The sequence below is a fragment of the Marmota marmota genome, unplaced genomic scaffold (assembly GCF_001458135.2).
Source record: "Marmota marmota marmota unplaced genomic scaffold, marMar, whole genome shotgun sequence".
NCBI lineage: Eukaryota > Metazoa > Chordata > Mammalia > Rodentia > Sciuridae > Marmota > Marmota marmota.
Window position 1 is genome coordinate 7,322,995 of NW_025999977.1, and position 12,378 is coordinate 7,335,372.

Here is a 12,378-nt window from a genome sequence, read left to right on the forward strand (position 1 = left end):
GGGGGGGGGGGAGGAGTTTACATTTAGGGAACAGATCACTGAAGATTTCTCCTCAGAAACAGTGTAGGCCAAAAAGCAGTGGAACAACATCTTTAAACTACTGAAAGAAAAGAACTTAATATGGAATTCAAGCCAGGCACACGCCTGTAATCCCAGCAGCTCGGGAAGCTGAGACAGGAGGATTGCAAATTCAAAGCCAGCCTCAATAATGGCAAGGCACTAAGCAACTCAGTGAGACCCTGTCTCTAAATAAAATACAAAATAGGGCTTGAGTACCCTTGAGTTCAATTCCCAGCACACACACACACAAAAATAGTCAACAAAAATATCTTCAGAAAAGAAAGGAAATAAAGATGTTATGGTTTTAATGTTCCCCCAAATGTCATGAGGGCAGAGTGCTCATGAACAGATTAATGTCATTATCTTGAGAGTGGGTTAGTAGTCTTCTATTAAAGGAAGAGTTCAGCCCAATCTCTCTCTCTCTCTCTCTCTCTCTCTCTCTCTCTCTCTCCATCCCCCATCTCCTGCCCCACCCCACACTCCATCATGATCTCTTGCCTGTCTTCTACCATGGAATGATGTAGCTTGAAGGTGTTGTTTGCCAGATGCTGACAACATCAGCAGACTGATGGTCTTTCCAGCTTCCATAACCATGAGCCAATAAATCTCTGTTGTTTATAAACTACCTCATCCAAGGTGTTTGGTTATAGAAGCAGAAAACAGACTAACACAAAAGATATTCATGGATTTAAAAAAAAAAAACAAATTATCTGCAGATCTGCTCTAAAAGAAACACAAAAGCCTGAAGAGAAGTGATACCAGGTGAGTCATCAAACTACTATACAAATAAAAAGAAGCAACAGAAATAGTAAATATCTGGATAGATAAAAAGAATATTTTTTTCCTCTTCATTAAAATATATCTGAATGTTGACTGCAAAAATTGGTAGGATTTTCAAGGTATATAAACACAATAGATAGATATGGCGGGTGAGGAAAGGAAACAGATAACAAAGGAGAACAAATAAGAAAATGCTAACCATTAAAACAACCATATAAAATACAAATGGCTTAAATATGCCAATTAAATGATAGATATTGTCACAGTGGATTTATCAAAGACCCAATCATATGCTAATACCAAAAAAAACTTATTTAAATACAATTATATAGATGAGTCAAAGGTAAAATCACGGAAAAAATTCACCATGCAAGTACTAATTTTAAAAACCTGGAGTGGTTATATGAATATGAAAAGTATCAACTTCAGAAATTCAAACTAGAAATTTACCAGAGATAAAAGAAATATGACAGGATAAGAGAGTCAGTGACTTCATTCTAAATGTGTATGTACGTAAGCAATTAAGCATTAAAATATATAAAGCAAAAACTGATATATTTAAATATATGGAAGGAGATACTTGGATGGCAAATAAACACATGAAAATGTGCTAAACATCCTCAGTCAGCAAGAAAATGCAAATTAAAACTACATTGAGATATTAAACACCTATTTGAATGTTCCTCTCCTCTAAAATATACCAATACCAAGTACTGACAAGGATAGACAGCAATTGGAACTCATATATTGCTGGCAGGAAAGCAAAATGGTACAACCACTTTGAAAAACAAGTTTGGCATTTATTTTTAAAAAATCAAACATATGATTCATCAGTCTTGCTCCTAGGTATTTAGCTTAGAGAAATAATGTTTATGGTCACACAAAAATCTATACATGAAAGTTTTTGGTTTGGTTTTTTTTTTCTTTTGTTCTAATCCATTATACATGACAGAAGAATGCTCTTCAATTCATTGTGCACAAATAGAGCACAATTTTTTACTTCTTTGGTTATACCCAAAGTAGGGCCACACCATACATTAAAGTTTATTCACCAAAAACTATAAACAACCCAAATATCCTTTAGCTGGTATGTTAAAACAAACCATGGTACATCCATGCAATAGAATACCACTTAACAATAAAAAGAAATGAACTATTGTTAAATCTCAAATGTATTATACTAAGCTCAAGGAGCCAGACTCCAAAAGCCACATTCCGTATGAATCTATTTAGACATAGACATCCTTGAAAAGGTAAAACTGCAGGATGAAAGAACAGACCACTGGTTGTAGGGTGGAGGGTGGAGGAAGACTTGACTTCAAAGGGACAGAATGAGAAAAACTGAAGGGGAATGGAACCATATTTTGATCTCAATGAAGGTTCAATGACTACATGCATTTAACAAAACACATTGAACTGAATACCAAAAGGTATTAATTTGACTACATGTAAATCTTGGAATAAATTTTGTAAGGGAGCCAGGTGTGGTGGGTCACACCTGTAATCCCAGCAGTTTGGGAGGCTGAGGCAAGAGGATCGAAAGTTCAAAGCCATCTTCAGCAAAAAGTGAGGCACTAAACAACTCAGTGAGACCCTGTCTCCAAATAAAATACAAAATAGGGCTGGGGATGTGGCTCAGTGGTCGAGTGCCCCTGAATTCAATCCCCAGTATCAAAAATAAAATGTTTTTATAAGGGAAAAAATAGTGTGGTCAGTGTCTATCAAGGTCTAAAGTAGCAGTTTTAAAGTCTGGAACCACCTGGAATCAACCCCAGATCCATTAAATCCAAATCACTGAAGATAGGATGCAGGTGTCTGTAGTTTTTAAAGCTCCCCAGTTGATTCAAATATATAGTAAACGGAGAGAAACTCCATAATCAGAAACAGCAGCAACATTACTTAGAAATATGTTAGAAATATAAATTCCTGGGGCTGGGGGTGACTCAGTGGTAGAGAACTTACCTAGAATACAGGAGGCCCTGGGTTCAATTCCCAGCACCCTGGTGCAGGGAGTAGCAGCAAGTTCTTGGATTCCCAGCCCTATTGAACCAAAACTCTAGAAGTGGGGCTCTGAAATCTGCTTTTTCTTCTTTTTTTCTTTTCTTTTTTATTTTTCTTATTTTTCTTTTCTTTTTTGTGACACATAACATTAGGATTCATTATGACATAATTATAAAAGCAGGAAATATAATTTTCTCTAATTCAGTACCCAGTCCTTCCCCTTTCCTTCCCTCTTCCCTCCTGCCTCCCCTGTTCCCTTCCCTCTACCCTCCTGAAATCTGCATTTTAACATACCTTCCAGATGGTTCTGTTTCTTTCTTAAGTTTGAGATCATCATCTATGTTTATCATCAATGTCTCCTACAGTGTTGAAAGAATCTACCACTTGGAGCCAGGGGTGACCCTGGCTCCAGCCTCTTCCTCCCCGCTGGGGCCCTTGATGTGCCACCTGAAGGGCCAGCTGTCATCAGTATCCCACTCTAAGCTTTATCTTAGACTCAAGAGACAACATGGTGGACACTTACCAGCACTCCTATTGTAGCCGTGACCTTGGACCTCAGCTCCTGGTTGTGTTTTGTTCTCTCCCTCTGTATCCTCTACTGGTAATGTGAATGCTCCGGGCTAGCTTTTCTAGCCCAAAGACTAGAATCCTACTTTTAACCCAGTCCAGTAGCTAGAGGTCATGTTGGGGACCTCCGGGTACACTCTGTTACTGTATTATTTGTCCTTCAGTATTCCCATGCCATCCACTACACGCCACCATCATTTTTGGAAACTGTTTTTTTGTTTGTGTTTTGGTTTTGGTACCAGCGATTGAATCCAGGGGTGCTTTACCACTAAGCCACATCCCCAGCCCTTTCTTATTTTTCATTTTGAGATAGGGTCTTGCTAAGTTTCTTAGGGCCTCACTAAATTGCTAAGGCTGGCTTTGTTTGAGCTTGCAATCCTCCTGCCTCAGCCTCCCAAATCTCTGGGATTACAGAGATGTGTCACCACATCTGTTTTAGCACCTGTTCTGCAAGCTCAGCTGGATTTCCCTCTAGCAATAAAGCCTTCTGATCCACTCCCTTGCTCCTATTCTAATTGGCTTTAGAATTTACAGCTGCCTGATGACACATCTGACATATAAAAGGTCCAACATCCTCAGGTCAAATTCACAGCAACAGTGATCATCTTTTAAACGTACATGTCCTCCACTCCTACTGCTTTTTGTTTTAATGAAGCATCGGGAACTTCAGATGTTATGATACATTCAAAAAGACGCAAGTCATCATAACTCACCACTAGTAGTTACCTTCTAATCAAGCAAAGAATGGGAGAATTGTCCCCAAGTCATTTCTATTATTTGACATAAATGACACTGAGTTTTTAGGTCTAAGAGGAAAGAAAGAGGAGAGAAATGGGCTGCAGATTAGATCTATCAAATCAGCCCACACTGGGATGAGCCACTCTACCCAAAAGGAACACCAGCCCGGCATGGTGGCACATGCCTGTAATCCCAGCACCTTGGGAGGCTGAGGCAGGAGGATCTAGAGTTCAAAGCCACCCTCAGCAAAAAGTGAGGCACTAAACAACTCAGTGAGACCCTGTCTCCAAATAAAATACAAAATAGGGCTGGAGATGTGGCTCAGTGGTTGAGTGCCCCGAATTCAATCCATGGTACCCCCCGCCAAAAAAAAAAAAAGGAACACCATCTTCACAATGATCATTTAACAACAGCATGAAACATCTCCAGGCCACGCAACAACCAAAACCGATTGAACACATTCCAACTGTTCTATTTGGCAGGAAAGAATGAAAGACATTTGTTCTTCAGGATGAGTAATCGCACATGATTGTTCTGTTCTTTTCTTTCCATTTCCAACACCAACCTGGTACAGACCCTGCACACTACCTACTAAGGAATGTTGCTGCAGCCCCTGGTTGGGTGCTCTCCCATCTGGAGCCACCCTCCTCTATCCTAAAACAACTCTCCTAAAGGGAAGCTGGGATTGAATTATTCCTGTGCCAGTAGCCCCCACATGCTCCCTGTTCAGGGCCCTCAACAATAAAAGGCCAGCCCACCTCCTCCAGCAAGAACCCTCTCCTGCCAGCCTGGCTCTTTCCTCCACAGATGTCACCTCCATCATGGCCTGAGGGCTCTCCTCTGCTCCCTCCTGATACCCACCCACGCCCCCAACAAATACTTTCCCCAGTAAATCTGTTTGTCTCCTCCCATCTCCATGTCTGCTTCTTTGAACTAACATAAATGGAGACTGAAAAACAAAATAAAATAAAATAAAAACAAATAAAAGCCAAAAATTTCTGGACAAGTTTGTAAATTCATCCCAAACTACCAAAAGTTGGAAAATGCTTCTCCAAAGGAAATTCTCACACAAAACACTCCAAGATTCTCAATTTACCCATAATCTGGCACATTCTTCCTCCTGATAGTTACATTCTCCCAGGTTCCAGACATGAATCCTAAGCCTCAACAGGTTGAATGAATTGTCTGAAGGTCACAAAGCTCAGTGATAAAATCTGGGTTCTTGTCTCAAAGTCCCATTGTTCATCCAACTGCACTTTAGTGAACTTGAAATAAATCATAGGTGTTTGGATAAAGGTATGTCACCATCTAATGTAAGGTAGTTAAACCATTATCCCCCTCCTCCTCATCATTTCTCCCTGAGGCTCTTTGCAGTAAAGTGAAAAGCAGGATGAATCTGTCAGACCAAATGTGGAAGACAGGATAATGACCCCCAAAGATGTCCCTGTCCTCATACCCGCAACCTCTAATTATGAAAGCTTGGATGGAAAAGGGAGCTTCACAGATGTGATGAAATTAAGGTTCTCAAAGAGTAAAGTTACCCTGGATTATCCCATGGGCCCTGTGTAGTCACAAGGGTCCAGGATGCCAGATGACCAGAGTCAGAGAAGATGTGAGAAAAGAAATAGAAGTCGGAGAGCCAGTGAGAGTTTCCACCGATGCTACTTTGTTGGCTCTGAAGATGGCAGGGATTACAACCAAGGAATACAAGGAGCCTTTCACAGATGGAAAAGGCTAGGAAACATCTCCCCCAGAGCCTCCAGAGGGAACATGGCATAGATGATACCTTGATTTTAGAACTTTTGACCTCCGGAACTGTAAGAAAATAAATCATGGTTGTTTTAAGCTGCTAAGTTTGTGGTCATTTGTTACAGCAGCAACACGAACCTAATACACTGAATACTCTAGACACCCACCACTAGAACACTCACCCAGCAAACATATATATACATGTACACAGGTATATGCACACAGACAAACCTTCACACTTTAGCCTCAACCTGCACTTGCAGTCTCACGGGTTTTGAGTTTATTTGTTTGTTTGGTGCTGGGGAGTAAACCCAGGGGTGCTACATCCCCAGGCCTTTTTATTTTCAGACAGGGTCTCTCTAAGATGCTGAAGTTGGCCTGGAACTTGCGATCCTCCTGCCTCAGCCTCTTGAGTCACTGGGATTACAGGCATGTGCCACTGTACTCGTGGTTCTTGCAGGTTTCCATCCTATCCCCTCCTCCCAGTACTGTCCAGGATACCCTTAAGGACCCTCAATTTCCAGTTCTTGATTTCTGCGGCTCTAATCTGCTTACCAGTGGAGTTGTGCTTTTTATTAAACAAAAGGAAAATATCAGATTTCCCTAGTCCATGCCCAGGAGTTCCACAGAAAGAAGATATAAAGTACATTATATCAAAGACTGGAAAAAGCTCAGCTTCCTTAAAAATCAACACACATACCAGATGCCCATACCTGTATTCCCAGCAATTCAGAAGACTAAGACAAAGGATTTCAAGTTCAAGGGCAGCCTCAGCAATTTACCAAGACCCAGACCAACTTAGTGAGAACTTGTCTCAAAATAAAAAATTTAAAATAAAATGACTGGGAATGTAGATCAATAGTAGAGCATCCCTGAGTTAAATAAATAAATAAATAAATACACAATAAATGTGAACTTCTTCCCAAGAAGCTTTATAGAAAAGTAGATTACCCACAGTAACTTTCTGAGATGACTGTTTGGAGACACCCCCCCCCCAAAAAAAAAAAAGAGAGAGAGAGAAAAGCTTTCCTGCCCTGCTTTGGAATCTCACCCCCTATGCTTGGGAAACTTTGGGACTTCAAGTACAGCAAGACTCTGTGTGGTAGCTTCTCTGGCATTTAACAAGGAGGGGGGAAGCCTGGATACAGGATACCCTATGGGAACCATCACAGAAGTCTGTAGGTAGAACAGAGACTGAAGGACAGCTGACAAAATCCCAAGGATATGTCACAGAACCCAATTCAAAGGATTCACAGGATCACTGGAGTTAGCAGCAATTGTTCTGTGACACCGTCAGCAAAGGGTCCATTGATCTCTGCTTCGTTAGAGCTGATTATTGTCAGGAAAAGTAGGAAAGAACTTCATGATAGCCCTGGCAATTTCCAGCCTGGGGTCTGATTACATAATTCTCCCCTGAGTGGGGGGTCATATAATCTACTGCATTAGATAGCTTAGCAAATGAATTTATAAACTGCCTGAGCAAAGGATGCTTTAGTTAATACCTCATCGGAGAATTAACATTTAAACGCCTATCTCATCCAAGCGTATGATCAACTTTCAATCAGGGATATAGAGAATAGAGAAGGAGGACTACACGAATAGTGTTTATATAGTCAGTGATAACTTAGGGACTTCAAAGATTTTTACTCAGCCAAAGGAAAATAATAATGTTTGTGAAAGCTGTGGTAGAGAAATTATTTGGTGAGCAAAGGTACAGAGTATTTAGAAAAAGTATCTTGCCTCATATGTAATGCTCCACAGTACCTGATACCTTCTTTTTAATAAAAAAGTTGGGTGAGGGGGTGCACCCTATAACCCCAGTAGCTCAGGAAGCTGAATCAGGAGGATCACAAGTTCAAGTCCAGCCTCAGCAACTTAGTGAATCCCTAAGCAACTTAGCAAGAACCTGTCTCGAAAAAAAAAAAATTAAAAAGAGCTGGGGATGTGGCTCAGTGGTTGCTCCCCTGAGTTCAATCCCTGGTACCAAAAGGAAAAAAAAAAAAATTAAAGCCCTTACAGACACAATATCAAAGATAAGAACCACGAAAGAAATTAGTCATTGAAAGCTAGTGAACAATTCTGAGAAAGAGAAAAAGGAGAGAAGAAAAAACAGGGATCTGGGGCGGGTGGAGAAAAGGGAAAAGAAGAGAAAAGAGAGAGAAGAGAGCGAGGGAGGGAGGAAGAGAGAGGGAGAGAGAGCGCGCATGTGCGATGAGCAGTAGCTGTGGACCTAACAGTTGCTGCTAACTGCCCTGGGGTGTGTGAGGGGGAGAGAGAGAGAGGGAGGGAGGGAGAGAGCCCTAGCGGGAGAGAGAGAGTGAGCAAGCGAGCTAGAAGAGAGGTGGAGGGGGGAGGAATAAGAGAGAGGAGGAAAGGAGAGAAGGCAGGAAGAAGGCAAGGGACGATACCAGCATGCTGTCCTGTCTGAGAACCAAACCGGTGGGAAAAAATGCTGAGGACCAAAAGATTGAACAAGACAGAATCAAACCAGAAGACAGAGCTCAGAGGACCGCGACCAAGATTCAGGCTCGCTTCCGTGGGTACATAACAAGGAAAAGGCTCAGAGGAGAGAAGAAGGGCGATGCCCAAGCTGCTGAGGCCAAAGCCGAGGAGAAGGAGGAGGGAGCCCTCGCTGCCGACCGGGTGGGGACGGAGGAGGCACAAGGCCCGGCTGCCCAAGCGGCCCCGGCCACTGGCCCCGAGGCCGAGGAGCCCGGCAAAGCAGGAGACACCCCTTCCGAGGAGAAGCAAGCGGAGGGCGCCCCCGAAGGTGCCCCCGAGCAGGCGGCCACCCAGGCTCCTGCCCCCTCGGAGGAGATGGCCGGCTCCGCTAAAGCGGAGTTGTCCGCGGACAACTCGCCGTCCTCCAGGGCCGAAGTCGTGCCCGCTAAGGAGGAGCCACAACCAGCCGATGTGCCTGCTGCTGTCACTGCTGCTGCGGCCACCACCCCTGCTGCAGAGGACACTGCCCTCGAGGCAACAGCCCAGCCTCCAACGGAGACTGCCGAGAGCAGCTAAGCTCCAGAGAAGACAGAAACTGTAGATGAACCAAACCTAAGGACAGTGGCCCGCAGGATGAGGGAGGGTCACGAAGAACGGGAAGCTGACCAGGAACATGCCTGAATTCTAGGAAGTGGCTTTCCACGTCCCCACCCTCCCCTCTCCTGAGCCTTGTCTCTCCTGCCCTCTCTCAAGTCCACTCTGAAGTTTCCCTTCCTGTCCTGCTCACGTCTGTGAGTCTGTCCTCTCCCTCCCACTAGCCCTCTTTCTGTGTGGCAAACATTTAAAAAAAAAAAAAAAAAAAAAGGCAGGAAAGATCCCAAGTCAAACAGTGTGGCTTAAACATTTTTTGTTCCTTGGTGTTGTGATGGCGAATTTTTGGTTATGATGATCCAATCGTTTGGGGGGAAATTCTTGCACTGTATCCCAGTTTTTTGATCTGGTACGTGTGGCCCTGTGGGAGTCCACTTACCTCTCTCTCTGTTCCAAGTGTGTGTGCAATGTTCTGTTCATCTGAGGAGTCCAAAATATTGAGTGAATTCAAAACCATTTTGGTTTTTCTCCTTTTCAATGTGATGGAATGAACAAAAAGGAAAGAAATTCAAAAACCCAGTTTGTTTTAAAAATAAATAAATAAAGCAAATATGCCAATTAGCATTTAAAAAAAAAACCATGAAAGATAAAATTGATATACATGATCATACAATTTTTTTTCATTTTGTAGGTCAAAGAAATTAAGTAAAATTAAAAGCACAAATAGGAGAAATAATTACAACATAGAGGTGGATGTTCTTAACATACAAAGACCTCTTTCCTGGAGAAAAGACACACTCCAGAGAGGCAAGCAAACAAGATGTTATGGTTTGAATCTGGAAGTTTCCCCCAAAGGTTCCTGTGTTAAAGGCTTGTCCCCCAAAGCAGCAGTGTTCAGAGGCAGGGCTCTTGGGAAGGAATTAGATCAGGAGGGCTCTGACCTCATCAGTGGATTAGTCCATTGGATTGAAAATATGGCATTATTGGTAGGTGATGGGAACCGTAGGAGATTGGACCTACTTGGAGGAAGTAGGTGACTAGGGCTTGCTCTCACTCGCTGGTGCTCTCTTTCTCTCTGCATCCTGGCTGCCATGAGCTAAGTAGCTTTTCTCTGCCATTCCCTTCTGCCATGTTGCACAGAAATGGAGCCAGGTGACCATGCACTGAAACTCTGCAACCATGAGCCAAAGTAAATCTTTGTTTGGTTGTTATTGCTGCTGCTGCTGCTGCTGCTGCTGTTGTTTGGGGGTTTTTTGGTTTGGTTTGTTTGTTTGTTTGTTTGTTTGTTTGTTTGTTTGTTTTGTCTTGTTTGGGTACCAGGGATAGAACCCAGAGGCACTTAATCACTGAGCCACATCTCTAGCCTTTTTTTTTTTTTTTTTGATACAGGGTCTCCCTAAGTTGCTGAGGCTGGCTTTGAACTCGCATTCCTCCTACTTCTGCCTCCTGAGCTGCTGAGATTACAGGCAGTTTGTCCCAGCAACAAACGCTGACTGACACATGAGACAAAAGAAGGAAAATGAATGATATATGGATATATAAGTAATATCTAACTTTATTAATCAAGAAGCACAAATTAAAACATTAAGTTGTCCCATCAGGTACACTTTTAAAATGAATGGACACTTTCTCACATATCACTGTAAAAACAAAATGTAACACAATATTTCTGAACAAAAATTTGGAAAAGTACATTTAAAATCTTAAAATACGCATTCTCTTTTGAGCCAATAGTCACTTCTAACACTGATCACTTCATTTCTATTCTAAAAAAAATCATGAGGGATGTGAGTGAAGGTAAGCATTTTTAATGGTGAAAAAAAGTACTTAAATATTTGAAATTAGGAATTTCATACATTATGATAAATCAAGCAATAGGATTCCATATAACTACTTAGAGAATTGTGTTTTACATATTGATTATAGAGAAATAGTCATGACGTGTTGTTAGGCAAGAAAAGGAGGTACAAATAGTAGATACAGTGTAGTCTGTTTTTGTGAGATAGATTAGATAGATAAATACAGAAAGAAGCTAGGCCCAGAAGCCCACACCTATAATCTCAGCCACTCAGAAGGCTGAGGAGGAGGATCACAAGTTCAAGGCCAGACTGAGCAACTCAGAGTGAACCTGTCTCAAAATTTAAAAAGGGGCTGAAGATGTAGTTCCATGGTAGAATGGCCCTGTGTTCAGTCCAGAGAAGGAAAATAGGAAGGAGAAAGGATGTTCAAATGACCAAGGGATATCTATGTCTACCCAGCATCCATTCCCCACTCCCTGTTTCCCAGGAGAACCCAGGTTTCCATGTCTCCATGGGTCCTCCCTTCACCATGTAAGTGAATCCCACCAGGGTGGACCCTGACTTAGGCCCATTGGCCCATTCCATTTCCCTGATCACAAGCCATTGGTTCATGAATGATCAGGCAATCTGGGCTGGGCCAATCAGGTGATGGCTTGGAATCCTGAAGAGAAACTTTTTTTATATCTGACCCCATATATGGGGCTGGGAAGCATATGACAGGGGGCGTCTTTGGCCAACTTAAAATGCAGCTGACAGTAGGGAAGTTTAAATAGAGAAAACAAAAGAAACATGATCAATCTAAGCAACCCAAATAATAAATATAATGACATAGCGGAGGGCATTCAGACAGCTTGGGCTTAGATCCTGGACCTGCCACTGTTTAACTGGGTCACCTTGGTAAATGTAGCCTTTCTGAACCTCACTCTTCTAACATCAAAAATGTAGATAATAGCAAGGCACAGAAGTGCACACCTATAATCCCAGTGACTCAGGAGGCTGAGACAAGAGGATGGCGAGTTTGAGGACAAACTGCAACTCAACAAGACCTTGTCTCAAAATAAAACATAAAAAGGCCTGGGGACCCGGGCACAGTGGCGCACACTTATAATCCCAGCAGCTGGGGAGGCTGAGGCAAGAGGATTATGAGTTCAAAGCCAGCCTCAGCAAAAGCAAGGTGCTAAGCAACTCAGTGAGACCTTGTCTCTAAATAAAATACAAAATAGGGCTAGGGATGTTGCTCAATGGTCGAGTACCCCTGAGTTCGATCCCTAATACCAAAAAAGGCCTGGGGAATGTGGCTCAGTGATTAAAACTAAATAAATAAAAATGGGGATAATAAAGGTACTTCCTCCTTGGGTGACCAGAGGAAGAGATGAGAATAGGTGTAACACCTGTGTCTGGCTCCAGGAACTGCCGGACATGCCTGGTTTTGTGTAACAAAACACCTCTTGCATGCTGTTTCAGAGTCTTGGCCCCACATATCTCTTAATTCACTCCAACCAGTTCCTACAGCACCAAACTCAGCCCACATTGGTCTTTCTTCTCTGTTTTCTCCATGATGTTCTTGCTCAGAGTTTATACTAGCAAGACCCAGAAGTGCGGTTTTGAACAGCCTGTGGATAAGTACTTCCCCCACCCCTCCCATTGAAAG

The 12,378-nt window shown here is 42.5% G+C and overlaps 1 protein-coding gene across 1 annotated transcript; it reads left to right on the top strand.

The window, feature by feature from the left end:
- The first annotated feature begins 8,174 nt into the window (after nucleotides 1–8,174).
- Nucleotides 8,175–9,551, top strand: LOC107137093 (neuromodulin-like). The gene has a single exon (XM_048804969.1). The coding sequence runs from the start codon at nucleotides 8,308–8,310 to the stop codon at nucleotides 8,911–8,913; it is 606 nt and encodes a 201-aa protein (XP_048660926.1). The 5' UTR covers nucleotides 8,175–8,307; the 3' UTR covers nucleotides 8,914–9,551.
- The last annotated feature ends 2,827 nt before the right edge of the window (nucleotides 9,552–12,378 follow it).